The sequence below is a fragment of the Penicillium alfredii genome (assembly GCF_028826965.1).
Source record: "Penicillium alfredii strain IBT 34128 chromosome Unknown utg000009l_segment0_segment0, whole genome shotgun sequence".
Lineage (NCBI taxonomy): Eukaryota > Fungi > Ascomycota > Eurotiomycetes > Eurotiales > Aspergillaceae > Penicillium > Penicillium alfredii.
Genome location: NW_026622706.1, coordinates 2,206,461 through 2,222,931, shown reverse-complemented (window position 1 = coordinate 2,222,931; position 16,471 = coordinate 2,206,461). Strand labels below are relative to the sequence as shown.

Sequence of the window (16,471 nt, the reverse complement as noted above, 5' to 3'; positions counted from 1 at the left end):
CCCGAACTTCAACACCATCCCACTGGGGAAAAGAAATGTCATCTTTCAACAGTTTCCAAGCTCTCCTTGACCAACAGGTCGGGACACTGCCAAAGCCGGCATGGCAGCCTGCTCCAGGTACATGAACCATTGCTATTGGGAGGTTCCGCTGTATATATTTCAGGCCCAACTCACATAAGCATATGACCCAGAAAAACCCAAGAAGCAGAGACCGATTCCCATTAACTCGTTGCGCTTGCAGGGGGCAGCTTGGGCCTCCGCGGGAGGTGGTATGTATGCGACGCTGCACGGGGTTTATCGGATCTTTCGAAACTTTCGTGGACTGAGATATATCTGAGAATCTTGAGATTGGAAAAATTCATCGGCGAAATTGGCTCTTATTGATGTCTTCTGCGATTCAGTTGGATGCCTTTAAATATAGAAGAAGATTCGAGTCCGAGAATATTTATCATGGAACTTTGCATAGCCAGGACCAGATGAGTTATTTTACGGATCGAGACTATTCAAGAGCAGAACTATAGAGAACGCGGTTCTGAATACAATGGCCATATTTACCACTGCAGATCAACAAAATCAAGAGAAAGCAGCTTCGTATTGCTGAAAAAAAACACTATATTGCAAGACTCGAGATTCGAATCAATACTTGAGTCACAAGAGATCATTCCATCTGGGTGTTCTCCGAGTGAATAAACAAAGGCAAGAGGCCTCGGACAAACACCGTATTGGCATCTATTCATCCTCCTCGATCTCGCCTTCCTCGCTGCCTGAGTGAATCGCTTTCTCATCCTTCTTCGCATCTTCCTCAGGGATAGCAGGACGTTCACTGGCGCGATCCTTCCGCGAGCCCTTGCTACGATCCCGCTCCCGGCTATCACGGCGGTATCGCTTCGCAGACCGACTAGTCACGCTTTCTGAGTCGCTCTCACGCCTGCGCCGACGATCTCCACTCGGCGTACTACGGGAGTCGCCCCCGTAGTCAAGCTCATCGCGGCTACCACGCGGATCACCACGAGCGCGGTAGAGGCGCTCACGCTCGTCCTCGCGCCGGTCCAAGTCCCGGTACGATCGAGAGCCGCGGTCGTTGTCACGGTCTCTGTCGCGCTCCCGGTAGCGATCGCGGTCGTCACGACGGTCACGGGGTGGTGGCGAGAACCCGCTGACCTTTCGGTAGGATCGTTCACGGTCTGCCTGTGCTTTGCGGCGGTCCGCTTCATAGGCATCCGGCTCCGGCGTGCGGCTGACGCGACTACTTGTTCCCCTCCGCTCTCCCCGGCTGCTGCGGTAGTCACGGTCACTGCGGTCGTAGTCCCGCCGACTTCCACGGTCTCGATCGCGCAGATCGCGATCTTTGTCGGCATCCTCCTCTTTTTCTTTCAGGCGACGAATGACTTTATCGAATGCAGTCTCGCGGAGCTCGTCGGATTCAACGGCTTTATACTCCTCATATTTCTCGAGCTGAGGCTGTACCTGGTCCCAAGTATCCGTAACACGAACGGGAGGCTCCAGGCGCTTGATCCGAGAGCGCAGGGCATCGACGGCACGTCGCTGGTGGCGATCTGCCGCATGTTTCTCTTCTTCATTCCGCCTAATCGCCTTGTCTTGGATACGATGGAAGATAAGAGCAAGGATATCCGAGTCGATCTTGTAAGTGCGGCGGTCACAGAGAATAACCGTATTAAATTCCTCGAGAGTGGTGCTGGGGGTGACTTCAAATCGTTTGTCCTGTAGTACGTCAGTATATGTCAAAACGATCGAAACTTCAATGGGTGATGCTCACATCAAGAGCGTCCAGGATATCATTGCGAGGACCACGTAGCGAGCGCTCTTCTTCCTCTAACATATCCCAAAACAAGTCCAACGGAGTGGACCCAGCCTGGCCCAGCATTGCTTGATACCGCGGATCATTTTGAATCATCGGACAGATGTTCATCCATTTGCTGCCCGCCTTGATCTTGCCCTGGCTCCTTAGCTCCTTGAGCAGCTCCAGGAATTGCTCTCGGTTGCGCCGCTCCTTTCTGGCCTTGACTGCTTTCTGCTGTTGACGGGCATCGTTGAATTCGCGTTCCAACGACTTGATGTGATTTTCAAAGGCAGTTAACATGTCAGACTTGCTCAGGGTTTTGAACTTATCATCGCTCTGAACCCTGTCATTTGCCTGAATGATCGCCTGGGCTTCCGACCAGCGCGTGTACGGCTCCAGACCTAAAGATCCCATGATGTTCACCAACTCATCCATAGCAGACTTGCGTGTTACAGCTTCCTGTGCAATATGCGCTTTCTTGAGTTCGACAACATACTCCTCAAAAAGCTGGTGCCTCTCGTTTTCATCGTTGGTAGCTCTGAAAGTAGTCTCTCCTTCGATGATAGGCCGAATAGTCTTCCATCGACTGTAATGCTTGATTTCAGGATGCCGCTTCAGCATAGTATTGAAATCTGCTCGGAGCTTAGCGAATCTTTCTTTCGCCCGGTCCTTTTCCTGCATGCGAACCTCGACCGCATACTTCTCAAATGCTGCCTTGCGGTCTCGCGGGTCCTTGAGGGCACGGTACTGTGGATCTTTGATCGTCACCCGCATTGTCTGTTCCCAAGTCCAATCAGGCTGGACATTGTGACGCTTGAGCATTTTCGTAAACGCGCTTTCCGCTTCTTCCAGGGAGCTGTACTCGGGCTCAGCCTGGGTTCCCAATACTGGCGCAGCAACCATGCCATTGGTATCCATAGGGCCGTATCCACCACGCCGATCAGGGAATCCTCGGTCAAAATCATCACGATCACGCTGGTGCGGCTGCGAGGGGAAGGAGGTCGTACCGCCTGCGACAAAAGACGGGGCACTACAATGATATCAGTGATGAATACTCAAATTAAAGAGCACGTATTACTCACGCGACGGGGGAGCAGGAGCAGCTGGAGCCTGTGCGAGCGCATTTTTATAAACTTCGGGCATCTCCCACGTGCTTTGCTTGCTCTCGGTATTATACCAGTATTTGCGCCCACCCTCTGCAGTGTATTCCTTCCATGGCTGATCTGCCAAAGCGCGCTAGAAAAGTGAACAATCAGGTAAGTTGATGTCAAGACTCGGGGCAGGTGTGGGCGCTCACCTCAACTGGTGTCATCAGCTCATTGGGCTTTGTCCACTGAGTCACTTTGGTCTGCACGTTGTAGTAATATGGGCGACCATCGGAGTTGCGCGCCTCCTGCCACAGAGCTGGTGGCCCTGATGGGCCGCTCATTGGATTCATGACTGGCAGATGCGAATAGTCGGTGGAGAAGAGAAAAGCGAAGCGCATAATCAAGCTCAAGGTGTTTGCGGTGTTTGCATTGTTTGCATATCAGCTATCACTATCGTGGAGATCTCCTGGTTGCCTCAACACCACTAAAACAGAGGCTCCTATGTGAGCGCATTCGCAATGCCTGGATTGGAGATTCCTGGCGAGTTCCTGCGAAATGCTGTTTTGGACACGGTGGTACCCCACGCCCCCGGCTTCGATGTCGAGGGAGCGCTGAGTTCGGCCCTGGAGGACGGAGCCGATGATCTCCCCTCGGTCCTCTCCTCCATACCACAGCGGACTCTGCTGTTTTTTGGTGTGTGGAATCTTTCCAATTTTCAATTATTTGTTTAATGCTAATCAAGGTGTGCTGTAGATGAGTTCCTCCCAGTGCGCATTGTTCTGCGGCTGTCCGATTGCACCGAGGCTATTTTGAAGCACTGCTTGCCACAACTGGAAGTCAAGCTGGATGTATTTGCTATTGATCCAGCAGAGTCGGTTGCTGATAACCCAACACCCACGAGAGAGGTCATATTCTCGGGGGTTGTAAGCGGAGAGGAAGACCCGCTGGTGGTGTTCAACGAATTCGAGGGCGACGAGGGGAGTGGGAACCACGTCTACTTAGTATGGAATATCGAAAGCTTCTTGAGTGAGTTTGCTTCTGAGTTGTGTGCAGACAAGTCCTGTACTGACTATAGCGAAGGACGTCCTCGGAATCGCATTCAACACCCCTCTCTATTATTCATTGCCTCCGCTAGCTTGAATCCGTCTGAAGGCCGTCCACAAGAAGAATCAGAAGATGAATATCTCCCTCCGCTCATTCCAGCATCGACGAATATCCTGCAGCCCCTATCCGGTGATAAATCATTGACCCAGAGAGAGCCCTTCCTTCCTGCATCGAGGCTCCTCCGTGTGGTACCGACAACATACAGCGAGGACCCCATATACAATGTCCAGCAGCAACATGGACACCCCTTTCGTGTTGTACCCGCTGCTAGTGCGAGAATCCGCTACTCGCGTCTGAATTCTTACTCGGGCCTTCCGACGACCATCGCCAGCCTCGACTTCGAAGTGACCCCGTTTCTCAACTGCGAGGTCTCGTTTGATAAAGCGGATCTTCACCTGTCCGATGGGACCATGGAACCACTTTCGGATATCCCTGGTCTGATTCTTCCTCTGACTTGCCGCCCTCGAGACGATGTGACCCTCGTATACAAGCTCACTCCCGAGTATGGCCCAGAAACCAATCCCTCCTCGACGGCCATGATCAGCACATTGGACATTTCCCTTGGGGCAGTCATCCTTTTGTCTGATAATTGTAAGCCACGCGTTTCCATGGAATGGCGGACGAATGTGGACTTTTCCATGGCGCTGAACCCGACGTTCGGGGGGCCCAGTCAAGCACTACAGAGGAGTAATCGTCCTACAAGCCTGCCCATGACACCGGGCCAGTCGACTCAACCGGGATCAGCCACAGCAAACCGAAGCTCTCTGCGAGAACGAGCATATTCGGTCACTGATGTCGGCGTCACAATCTCGTTCTCCGGGCCCCTTCGCGTGGAAGTTGGCTCTCCATTTTCCTGGGATGTTTTCATTGTGAACCGATCAAGCGTCCCCCGAAAGTTTGTGTTGATTGCTATTCCACGACGGAAACGTGTAGACCCACGCGGGCACGTCGCTCGGCCTTCGTCATCCTCGATCTCCAGTCGAAAAGATGACCATGTGGCTGAGGCTGTGACTGACGATAATATTGTGCATGCGATGCAGAAGAGTGTTGCAGGCCAGGAGGCCGAGTTGGTCAGTTTAAGCACGGACATTCGTGTTGGGTAAGTTGCTTTGTCGATGTTTGTCTTTTGAGGTGGACCTAACACAGCTTGCAGTCCTCTTCTCCCTGGAACCTGCCACTCGACCGAGATCACACTTCTTCCTTTAGCCACGGGCCCGCTCCATCTGGAAGCAGTCCGGCTCGTGGACGTGAATACGAACGAAACGACCGACATTCGAGATCTTCCGGACATTGTGGCGGATGATCAGCCGCGCGCATCTTCTCGTTGAAGTGCGTGAGAATGGCATTGCTGTACATAGATTCATAGTGCATAGGTATATCGAATAAAAAAAAAAAAAGCCAAGACCTTATCAAGCTACCGAACATCCAATGCCGAGATCGCAGCGAAAATGTGGAGACCGTGGAGATGTCGGGCGTTGCAGTTGGCCAGGTGACTAGTTAGTCATGAGCAAGGCGGAGTCGCTTCATCCACTTTCCTGGGGAAATCCTCTTCTGTGAGAGTCTTTGAATTGCTTCATCCCTCGCCTCCTTTCTCCCTGAAGAATCACGATCCCCGGGACTCTTGTATTCGCTAAGTCTGGGTTTGCTCTGAATTTGCGTCATACTGGCGCGCAGGTCTGGGATCCATCTCTCCGACCGGAAATCTTGCCTTCAACCATCTCGCTTCTATAAAGCTGTCGGATACAGTGTCCTCTCTTATCATGATTGCCTCCGCCAAACGGAAAGTTCTTGATGGACTGAACCGCAGATACATTTACGGTCGCGTGGTACGTCTCTTCTCTCCCAGCGCCCGGGTCGCCCTCCCTTCGGTCCCCAATCCGTGAGAGCCGAGAACCTGACAGTGTCGTCATCTCTATATAGCCTCTCCTGCACACGATCATCTTCTTAATCGAGATGGCGGTAGCGACCCGGATTGCTGCCAAATTCAACACTTATTATGCCGAAAAGCCAGGTAAGGCTGCTATCCGCCGCCTCCCGTCCGGTGCAACCCACGACTGACAATGCTGGCGGTAGTGCTCACAACTATGGTCACCAACGCCGTAAGCCTCCTTGATACTCGGAATATGCAATATTTTGTGCCTTGAATTTGTGGCTGACAATGATACCGGTTCATCTAGGTATTGGGTGGCGTCGCCGATACCGTTGCGCAGCTGATCACGGCCGTCAAGGCTCGCTCTCAACAGAGAGGATCCGAGGGTGGCGATGACTTCATTTCTATTGAAATTCATGACTTGGACAAGGAAAAGCCTCCAGTTGTCGGGGAGGTAGGACCTGTTCGAACCCCGCTGCCGCCATTCGACTTTGAGCGCCTGACGAGGTTCATGGCGTATGGATTCTTCATGGCCCCGGTGCAATTCCAGTGGTTTGGGTTCTTGTCCAGAGCCTTTCCACTGACCAAGGCAAACCCGACTGCTCCGGCGTTCAAGCGGGTTGCCTTTGACCAGTTCATCTTTGCCCCCTTCGGTATGGGAATCTAGTCCTTGCTTAGGGAAAGATCTATACTAACACGAGTTCTAGGTCTGGCTTGCTTCTTCAGCTTCATGACCATAGCAGAAGGTGGCGGCAAGAGGGCACTAACACAGAAGTTCCGTGATGTGTACATGCCGACGTTGAAGGCCAACTTTGTGCTCTGGCCGGCGGTGCAGATCCTCAACTTCCGTGTCGTCCCGATCCAATTTCAGATTGTGAGCTGCCCATACTATTCTCAGGAGAAGGAAAAGACTGCTAACAGTTCCATCTAGCCCTTTGTTTCCTCTATTGGTATCGCGTGGACCGCGTACCTGTCGCTGACCAACTCCTCTGAGGAGTCTTAATTAACATCCTTGGATGCCGGTTAATCCGCATCTCACGTTCACGAAACCCTCGGGTTATACGCTCCAACGCTATTGCTGTTTAATTGTTCAGGCGCTTGGTCCACGGTTCTGGCTTGCATCGTGTGTACATTTTCTTAGTTCTTTCCGGACGGGGAGGGTTTGGCTTTTGTTTTGAAAAGGTTTCGGTTTTGCATCTTGGGAAGATTGATTCACGTTATGTTTTGCGGTTCTTGTGGGCAACGTGTATGGGTTTTCTGTTTTTCTCGAGGTTCAAGGGTCATGGCTACTTTTTTTTTCAACACGCACTTGGATTTCACACATACAGAAATGTGACCGTAGCGGCTCTAGACAGGTTCCTGCATGGGCGATAGAGCCCGAATCCCCCGAATCCGAGGCTATTGAGGACCTCACGGCCGGCCTGTTCCGCATCAACGGCATCTCTGACATCAGTCCCGCGTCAGCCCGAATGGTCTCCCCGGAGGAAGTCGGATGACATCAAGGCCAGGTACCAAAGCCCAGGGAATACCTGAAATTTAGTCAGTTCCTAGCCGCTGCTGAAGTACCCTGAAGGATTGGTTACTTCCACGGGAAGTACCAACTGGATGCGGTCGCTGGCCTCACCGGGCCCCACCAGGGCTTCCTCCCACCCCGCCGTCCAATCTTTACTGATCGCGACTCACCGTGACCTGATTTAGTTCTGAGTATTCCACTCTCTGTGGCCCTCCCCCTTTTTCTTCCTTCTCTACTACATCTCCTCTGTTGTCCAGGTACCAAACCATAAACACCCTCTCAGGTGAACTGCCATCACTGACGACATAGACCCCCACCATGTCTCTCTCCAACAAGCTGAACATCACCGACGTCGACCTCAAGGACAAGCGAGTCCTGATCCGGGTACGTCATATGTGGTTTGTACCCCGCCACCAATTGACAATTGCTAACACTCTGCTCTTCCCCAGGTCGACTTCAACGTCCCCCTCGACGAGAACAAGAATGTCACCAACCCGCAGCGCATTGTCGGTGCCCTGCCCACCATCAAGTATGCCATTGACAACGGCGCCAAGGCTGTGGTGTTGATGTCCCACCTGGGTCGCCCGGACGGCAAGCCCAACCCCAAGTACAGCCTGAAGCCCGTCGTGCCCGTGCTGGAGAAGCTGCTGGGCAAGAGCGTGGCCTTCACTGAGGACTCCGTCGGCCCACAGACCGAGGAGACCGTGAACAAGGCGTCCGGTGGCCAGGTCGTTCTGCTGGAGAACCTGCGTTTCCACGCCGAGGAGGAGGGCAGCTCCAAGGACGCCGAGGGCAAGAAGGTCAAGGCCGACAAGGAGAAGGTCGCCGAGTTCCGCAAGGGACTGACGGCGCTGGGTGACATCTACATCAGTACGTGAATGCTCTCCTGTGATGCATTTGGGCGACTGTCACTAACTATTTTTTCTTTTCTTCTATTTAGACGATGCATTCGGTACCGCACACCGTGCACACAGCTCGATGGTTGGTGTCGAGCTGCCCCAAAAGGCCGCCGGTTTCCTCGTGAAGAAGGAGCTGGAATACTTCGCCAAGGCCCTGGAGAACCCTCAGCGCCCCTTCCTGGCCATTCTGGGAGGCGCCAAGGTGTCGGACAAGATCCAGCTGATCGACAACCTGCTGCCCAAGGTGGACAGCCTGATCATCACGGGTGGCATGGCTTTCACTTTCAAGAAGACGCTTGAGAACGTCAAGATCGGCAACAGTCTGTTCGACGAGGCCGGAAGCAAGATCGTCGGCGACATCGTCGAGAAGGCCAAGAAGAACAACGTCGAGATCGTCCTGCCCGTCGACTACGTGACCGCCGACAAGTTCGCCGCGGATGCCAATGTCGGCTCGGCCACGGACGCCGACGGCATCCCCGACGGCACCATGGGTCTGGATGTTGGCCCCGAGAGTGTCAAGAAGTACCAGAAAACCATCGGCGAGGCCAAGACTATCCTGTGGAACGGCCCCCCCGGTGTCTTCGAGATGAAGCCCTTCGCCAAGGCCACCGAGGACACGCTCGAGGCCGTGGTCAAGGCCGCCCAGTCTGGCTCGATTGTCATCATCGGCGGTGGTGACACCGCCACCGTTGCCGCCAAGTACAACGCCGAGGACAAGCTCTCGCACGTCTCGACCGGTGGCGGTGCCTCGCTCGAGCTTCTGGAGGGCAAGGAGCTGCCCGGTGTTGCTGCTCTGTCCAGTAAGTAAATAAATCAACAAAGTCAATAAGTGAAAAGGGGGAAGATGGAAGGCAGATGTATGATCGTCTCGGGCTCCACCCTTTCTACTTTCCAGTCAAACATTTTCATGAAACTGTAATGTACACAGCCAAATACTTCTTTTTTTTTTGTCTATCAAGCCATAAAAATTTTTCCAAAGTGTTCAGATTATGCCTGCGAGGTCCGACGCTAAGAATTTGGTTCTTAGATACAAGACCGAAGCTCTAAATGGCGGTCAGGTTGGCCGGTTATTGGGAACCCTGTCGCTTGTGTGCATAGCCATTGCATCTCTACGGGGGGGAAAGGAATTGCAGCTTCAATACCAATTCCACTCATGAAAGACATAGAATGGGACCTGGTATTTCAACAGATTGGATGTGCCCATCATGTGCCAGTTCCCCGTTCCAAGTATACCATATACCATATATAGCTTGCTTGAGGAAGGCAGTTCGCACGGGATGTGTGGCGCACTACTGAGAGAGAAACGGAGAAGACAGGTGCCCTGACGGTTGCAGGGAGTAACAAGGTAACAAGTCCGTTGGACTATTTCAAAACCACATTTTCGTGGTGGGAGTCAATTACTATTTGGGTGGCCACTCTTCCATCGATTCCAGAACAAGAAGTTAGGGGTATAGTGTGCGCGAGGCAGGAGTCGGGGAGAAGGGATTACATCCGGGAGTCCGAAGCGAGATGTCTTTTCTTCTTTTCCTTTCTTTTGTTGTTTTCAGACGCTTGCGTGTTCGTTTTGCGGTCTAGTCTAGCTCGATGCTTCGACCTTCTTCAGTTCCTCACTGTGGATGGCAAGTGGGTTAGCCTCTGGGTAATCACATATGCTTGGGGAGATGAGAAGGTAAAGGCATGATGGCAGAGGTAGCTGTGTGTGTCGCAAGGACGGTGAGATGGCCAGCCCATCTGAAGTCGAAGTCGGTGTTTTGGAAATCAAAATAAGGAAACAGAGAGAGAAAAAAAAGCAACGCACTTGAGCTGCTTCGAAAAATCCTCTGCGGCATCATCGTCGTCCCAGCTCTCCTCCCACAGATGCTCGCTGCCGCCGTTTGCCGCCGATCCGGAGGGCTGCTCGGCTTCTTCCTGGGGCCAGTCTGTGTGCAAGGCCGATGTCAGCATGTCATTCTATCACTTTTATATATTTCAAAGAAGCTTGCGCTTGGATTGAGCCGAGGGAAGGGGGAGAAGAGACAGATTGTACCTTCGACAGGGAAATCCTCGAACTCGTCGTCTTCCTCCAGCACTTGGGGCTTCTGAGCCTGCTGGGTCTGGTCGGAGGGCTCCTTGTTCTGGGCCTGGGTGGAGTTCGACATGGTGAGTGAGTGGGAGAGGAATGGGAGATCGAACTGGAGAGGTCGAGATGGCAGTTGGAGGTGTTAAGATGGAGCAAGGGAAGCAGGTCTTAGTCAGAGAGATGGCGATAGGCGATAACGCGATGCCCAGGTCTTGTCCCATACAGTCTAGATTGCAGTGTTAGTATAGAATACAAGTAAATGGGGTCTAAATTAGAAGATCTATTGACTTATTGAATTCTCTAAATTTATGAAGTATAGAATATTATGAACGTGAATAGCCCCAGATGCCCGTAGTCCTCGGCACTTATGACGATGTCCATAGCCACATTGCCCGACCCCACGGTGAGATTCTTGCCGGCCTTATCGCCCCCCGATCTTGATTTCTTCTCTCCCAAGCGTTTTCTCTTTCGTCTTCCCTTTGTATATTTGTGATGATTTGGATGTTCTCGGAAGTTGGGCTCCGATTCACATGGCCTTGACATTCTTCCCGATCCGTCGTTTTCTCTTTTCGGGTTTGACATGAACGTGTGGTAATTCACCACTCTTTTTCTTTTCTTTTCTTTTTTTCCTTTCCTTTCCTTTATCTTCCTGGGCCATTCAATATGTTGCGAGTCGGCTCGTGGCTGTATGGCAAGAAGCCAGCCAGCGCTTCAACGCAGTCGCTGGACTCGCTGGTGGAATCGAAGGATTGTGAGTGCCGAGTTTCTTTGTGTTTGGGGACCGCGGAGACGATGGGACAATGAGTTGGTTGCAGATTGGCTGACCGCGGGAAATCTGGATGAGGGATAGTGGACGAAGCGATGAAAGGTAACGCCCTGTTCCTGAATGCACCATCGAACATGGCCCCCGACTAATCGACACAATCTTAGCGGCCACTTTAATCCTGAATGATGATGTCGATGGCGCTGAAAATGGCCTCGCCAAGGGCACTTCTTCATTTCACAATGTGGGTGTTGACACCTCGCCAGACTATGAGGCTATGATGTAACGCTTTGATGGGGTCCAGTGCGCTGACGGGCATTTCGCGGTGGGCAGCTGGGAAAGGGCGTGGTGGCATTTGTCCGAGCTACGCTGGGTTTTGAGCAGGAAATAATGCGACAAGGTCAGCGCGATCCCCTTCTCAATGTTATACTGCGAATTTCTCTGACTCCCAGCAGCATCGGAACGTCTGAGCGAGGCGGAGACGACTGCCGCAAGCGATCAGTACCGCGCTCAGCACAATTCTCACGCCCCAAATGCCTTCCATTCGGAGATTTATACTGCGGGCACCGAATATGCGCTTTGCCAGGCTATTGCGCAACTCATGAGTGCCGTTGTCGGAGTATTGAACGAGAGTTTGACAGAAAGCATCAAAGCATTCTATAGACTGCGCAAGGCTTATATCACCCTGGACGCGATTCTGAAGATGGAAGAGAAATTTATGGAGCTGAGAGAGCCAGGTCAGGTCCTGCACGCGAGCTCCAGTGAACTTGGCAAGTCCCGGGCCTCTCCACATAAGTCAGCGGACAATTTGAGCCTGTCATCGGTCACCAAGGGTTCAACAGCCACCCATGCAGCGGCTGAGGGCAAAGCGACTACCGAGACTTTAAGTGGCTTGACTATAAACCAGGAACCCAGTTCCTCTAATGCCTCCACGGGCGCCTCCACACCCAACGGGACACACAAAATCAACCATGATCCCGACTCAGACATCTTCAAGAATGAGATCGACGTCTTTATTCATTCGGGTGCCAATTTCTGTTTCGGTATTCTCCTCCTACTAATCTCCATGGTGCCCCCTGCGTTCAGCAAGCTTCTCTCCATTATTGGATTCTATGGCGATAAGCAAAGAGGCCTAAGGATGCTCTGGCAAGCCAGCAAGTTCCACAATTTGATCGGGGCCATGTCCGCCCTCTCACTTCTGGGCTACTATAATGGCTTTGTCCGTTATTGTGATATCATGCCTGATCCAACTCCCGGCGAAGGTGACGTGGAGGGGTATCCACAGGAAAGGCTGGCTGCTCTGCTGGCGGAGATGCGGTCCCGTTTCCCGAACAGTCGGCTTTGGCTCCTCGAGGAATCGCGGATGAAAGGAGCCAATAAGGATCTGGATGGAGCACTGGAAATGCTCTGTACGAAGAACAAGAGCCCTCTCAAGCAGGTCGAGGCTCTGTGCGTGTTTGAGAAGAGCTTGAACGCACTCTTTCTTCACAGATACGACGTCTGCTCCGAGGCGTTCCTGGAGGTGAGTAATCTACGACCATGGTCTATCCCAACTACCCCATTTCCGATGGAAGGCTGACTGCTGGTTGCTGTAGTGTGTTGAACTCAACTCCTGGTCACGCTCGCTTTATTACTACATTGCCGGATCTTGCCATGTCGTCCGTTACCGTGAATTCATCACATCCGATCCAAAGCGCGCAGAGGAACATGCCAGCAAGGCTGCCGAATACATTCGGCGGGCACCTCCCCTTGCTGGCAAGAAGAAATTTATGGCTCGACAACTCCCCTTTGACGTGTTTGTCTCGCGGAAAATCGCCAAATGGGAGGCACGAGCCAAGGACTGGGATGTGCCCCTCGTGGACGCCATCGGCGTGGATCCAATTGAGGAGATGATCTTCTTCTGGAACGGTCACAGCCGCATGACTCGGGAACAACTGGAAGAGTCTCTAACGCACCTGGCGTGGTGCGAGGGCGAGGCCAACCAAACATGGTCCCGCGAAGGCCCGGAAGAGAAAGCTATTTTGGACCTACTCCGCGCGGCCGTTTTTCGATCACTGCATAACCACGAAGAAGCCAAAAGCATTCTGCAGACCCGCGTGCTGAACCACGACAAATCCCTGTTCAAGGGCCACCTCAAAGATGACTGGATCCACCCGGCCGCACATTTCGAAATGGCGGCTAACTTGTGGATGGAGCGTCCGGGTTACCTGACACTCCATGGGCTCCTAACCACAGACGGTGACACTTCTTCCCAGGAGACTTCTGACACGGAGCGAAAGCTGGTGACCGAGTGCAAAGAATACTTGGACCATGCTGCCCGGTGGGAAGGTTACGAACTGGATGCGCGCATCGGGCTCAAAGTGACTGCGGCCCTAGAAGCGGTCGGGCACTGGGAGAAAATGCACCCTGCATGAGAGTCGATGCACATTTTGACTGTACCATATACGCCCCTCTCCAATAGAGTAGAAAATCTGGGTTAGATATGACTTTACTATACAAATGAAACTTGGTCGATCCCTTTGTCTCTCCACACACAGCTTGGCAACCCCCCACTCTCTCCAACGGCTCGGATCGGCCGACTTGGCATGTTTCTTTGCTTTTTCTGTTTCTTGTTTTGGTCTTTCTTCTAAAGTCTACGCCCTTGAAATGTATACTTCTCACATAGCTTAGTGCGTAAAAGGATCCCCGGAGGCATGCCGATAGCCCCAAAATGTCCGAGATCGGCCTCGGCCCCACCGCCGCACCCGGATAACTCGGCTGCTCTTCGGACGTCCGAAAAAGAAAAAAGAAAAAAAAGACAAGGCTCGGGGTTTTGGATTTTAAGACTCTCCACGCGCCACTGATAGCGTTGGTATTATTTATTTTTTTTTGGGAAACTGTCATTGAGTGGCGGTGGAGCCGGCCCGCTGTTTGAAGCTTCGAGGGCAATTGATTCTTCCACATTCAGAGCCTCGCCTCGCGCCTTTGCACATCTCTGCAGCTGCTCTTATCAGCACTTCTTCTACCTGGGTTTCTTCTCGGCCCCGTCTCCGACATATAATATCCCAATGCTATCGTCCGCATAACAAAAGGACAATACCAACAATGGCCGAACAAACAGAACATGACTACCGCACCAGCACATCAGACGATGGCATCGAGTCGCGCGACGGAAGCCCCACCGATGGCGCAGGCGGCGGAGGGGGAGCCGTGCCGCTAGAAAAGCAAAGCACAGCGGCGTCGGGCCTGTCGGTGTTTGAGCAACGCGCGCAGTCAGTGGTCTCGCGGATCCGCAGCCGTGAACCTGGACAGACGGCGCGGTTCACGCATCCACTGTTGCATACCAAGACCACGAGCGATGTCATTGTCGATTTTGAGGGGCCGGATGATCCGTATCGGCCCTTAAACTGGGGGTTCAAGAAGAAGGCGGTTACCACCGTGTTGTATGGATTGACGACCATGGGTATGTGTTGGAAGTTTTCTCTTGGTGGAACTATGCTGTGGAAGTGCTGACGGATTCATTTTTCTTATATTGCAGGTGCTACGTGGGCTAGTTCTATGTAAGATGATATCTGCTCTATCTCAATTTTCTACTTAGTACTAAAAATCAACTTCAGCTACTCGACCGGCCAGGCGCAGATCAGCGAGGAATTCGGGGTATCACTCGAAGTCTCGACGCTCGGTACCTCGCTCCTGCTATTCGGGCTGGGACTTGGCCCGTTGGTATGGGCACCACTATCCGAAGTCTTTGGGCGCAAGCCAGCCGTCCTGGGACCGTACTTCCTCGCGGGCATCTTCTCGTTCGCCACGGCCACAGCAAAGGACCTGCAGACCGTTATGCTGACGCGGTTTTTCACCGGGTTCTTTGGGTCAGCCCCCGTAACGAACACCGGCGGAGTCTTGAGCGATATCTGGACTCCTGAGCAGCGTGGCGCGGCCATCGTCGGGTATGCCATGGCCGTGGTGGGCGGGCCGGTGCTTGGTCCTATTGTGGGAGGTGCGATTGTCCAGAGCTATCTGCACTGGCGCTGGACTGAATACGTGAGTCTCTATTGCTCCCTCTATCGCCGTTCTAGGATTGAGAAATGACTCGAAACTAACTAGTACATAGATCACCGGGATCATGATGATGTTCTTCCTTTTCCTAGACGTCGTCTTCATCGACGAGAGCTACCCACCCGTACTACTAGTCTACAAGGCGCGCCGCCTCCGCTTCGAAAGCGGCAACTGGGCTCTTCATGCCCGCCACGAAGAATGGGACGTGACATTCAAAGAGCTGGGCAACAAGTATCTAATCCGCCCATTCCAGCTCCTCGCCACCCCGATCTGTTTCCTCGTCGCCCTCTACGCCTCCTTCGTCTACGGCATCCTCTACCTAAGTCTAGCAGCCTTCCCAATCGTCTTCCAAGAAGTGCGTGGCTGGAACCAAGTCGTCGGTGCCCTCCCTTTCCTAGCATACCTGGTCGGAATCCTCATCGGCGCGGTCATCAACCTCTCCAACCAGCGCTTCTACATCCGCCGCTTTAAGGCCAACAACAACCGCCCCGTCCCCGAAGCACGCCTGCCGCCTATGATGCTCGGCTCGGTGCTGTTCGCCGCCGGTATGTTTGTGTTTGGATGGACTAGCCCGCGCCACATCCATTGGATCGGCCCCGTTATCGGCGCTGTCATGATGGGCTTCGGCTTCTTCACTATCTTCCAGGCTGCCCTGAACTACCTCATCGATACCTTCCAGAAGGTCTCTGCCAGTGCTGTGGCTGCAAACACGTTTCTGCGCTCTGTCTTTGCGGGCTGTTTCCCGCTCTTTACCACGGCCATGTTTCATAACCTTGGCGTTCCTTGGGCCGCTAGTGTCCTAGGGTTCGTTTCTATTGCGCTGATTCCGATCCCGTATCTCTTCTACACTTACGGGAAACGGATCCGAGCTCGTGGGAAGTGGTCACAGGATTCGGTATAGAGTCGTTTTCTTCCTTTTTAGTTGCTTATACTGTATTTGTTTGTACATGATGCCTGTTTTCTTAGACACCGGGTGGCCTGTGCATACCTTATTCTGTCTTGGCTTTGGCGGTGGTCTTTTGCGTTGGACTTCGATACCCTTGAATTCATGTTTGCTGCTTACCCTTAACTACTACAGAATCTACAACGTCAACAACAGTGATAGAGACAAGTTTCAAGTATATTAAGAAGTGAGTGTGACAGGAGAAGAGTGAGAGAACATAGACAATAGCACCAAACATCCAAATCCATCTAAAAACATGCACCAGATAGAATCAACATAAGAAAAGAAAAAGAAAGTCCAAAGGTTGGAGCATAATGACCGACATAAAGCATCAAAACATAATAAACATAAGAAATACCCAGGAATGTCTTTTTTTTGGTTTTGGTTTTGGTTTTG

The 16,471-nt window shown here is 52.6% G+C and overlaps 7 protein-coding genes across 7 annotated transcripts; 5 read left to right on the top strand and 2 right to left on the bottom strand.

The window, feature by feature from the left end:
- Window positions 1–729: 729 nt before the first annotated feature.
- NUU61_006746 (snoRNA-splicing protein PRP40) lies at window positions 730–3,239 on the bottom strand (the record flags this gene model as incomplete). Its single annotated transcript, XM_056657273.1, has 4 exons — window positions 730–1,722; window positions 1,778–2,831; window positions 2,880–3,037; window positions 3,099–3,239. 4 exons carry the CDS (start codon window positions 3,237–3,239, stop codon window positions 730–732), a joined length of 2,346 nt encoding a protein of 781 aa, XP_056510073.1.
- A 168-nt stretch (window positions 3,240–3,407) lies between these two features.
- On the top strand, window positions 3,408–5,321 carry NUU61_006745 (TRAPP trafficking subunit Trs65 domain-containing protein; the record flags this gene model as incomplete). Its single annotated transcript, XM_056657272.1, has 3 exons — window positions 3,408–3,582; window positions 3,643–5,092; window positions 5,147–5,321. 3 exons carry the CDS (start codon window positions 3,408–3,410, stop codon window positions 5,319–5,321), a joined length of 1,800 nt encoding a protein of 599 aa, XP_056510072.1.
- A 432-nt stretch (window positions 5,322–5,753) lies between these two features.
- NUU61_006744 (Mpv17/PMP22 family protein) lies at window positions 5,754–6,866 on the top strand (the record flags this gene model as incomplete). Its single annotated transcript, XM_056657271.1, has 6 exons — window positions 5,754–5,819; window positions 5,914–6,004; window positions 6,067–6,092; window positions 6,171–6,516; window positions 6,571–6,737; window positions 6,795–6,866. 6 exons carry the CDS (start codon window positions 5,754–5,756, stop codon window positions 6,864–6,866), a joined length of 768 nt encoding a protein of 255 aa, XP_056510071.1.
- Window positions 6,867–7,694: 828 nt separating this feature from the next.
- Window positions 7,695–9,083, top strand: pgkA (phosphoglycerate kinase pgkA; the record flags this gene model as incomplete). The annotated part of the gene is made up of 3 exons (XM_056657270.1): window positions 7,695–7,760; window positions 7,826–8,246; window positions 8,317–9,083. The coding sequence occupies 3 exons, from the start codon at window positions 7,695–7,697 to the stop codon at window positions 9,081–9,083; spliced, it is 1,254 nt and encodes a 417-aa protein (XP_056510070.1).
- Window positions 9,084–9,851: 768 nt separating this feature from the next.
- On the bottom strand, window positions 9,852–10,413 carry NUU61_006742 (proteasome regulatory particle lid subunit SEM1; the record flags this gene model as incomplete). The annotated part of the gene is made up of 3 exons (XM_056657269.1): window positions 9,852–9,908; window positions 10,070–10,194; window positions 10,302–10,413. 3 exons carry the CDS (start codon window positions 10,411–10,413, stop codon window positions 9,852–9,854), a joined length of 294 nt encoding a protein of 97 aa, XP_056510069.1.
- Window positions 10,414–10,997: 584 nt separating this feature from the next.
- Window positions 10,998–13,511, top strand: NUU61_006741 (TTC39/IML2 family protein; the record flags this gene model as incomplete). The annotated part of the gene is made up of 5 exons (XM_056657268.1): window positions 10,998–11,106; window positions 11,265–11,341; window positions 11,431–11,497; window positions 11,553–12,619; window positions 12,693–13,511. The coding sequence occupies 5 exons, from the start codon at window positions 10,998–11,000 to the stop codon at window positions 13,509–13,511; spliced, it is 2,139 nt and encodes a 712-aa protein (XP_056510068.1).
- Window positions 13,512–14,181: 670 nt separating this feature from the next.
- NUU61_006740 (MFS transporter) lies at window positions 14,182–16,033 on the top strand (the record flags this gene model as incomplete). The annotated part of the gene is made up of 3 exons (XM_056657267.1): window positions 14,182–14,539; window positions 14,642–15,117; window positions 15,188–16,033. The coding sequence occupies 3 exons, from the start codon at window positions 14,182–14,184 to the stop codon at window positions 16,031–16,033; spliced, it is 1,680 nt and encodes a 559-aa protein (XP_056510067.1).
- Window positions 16,034–16,471: the final 438 nt, after the last annotated feature.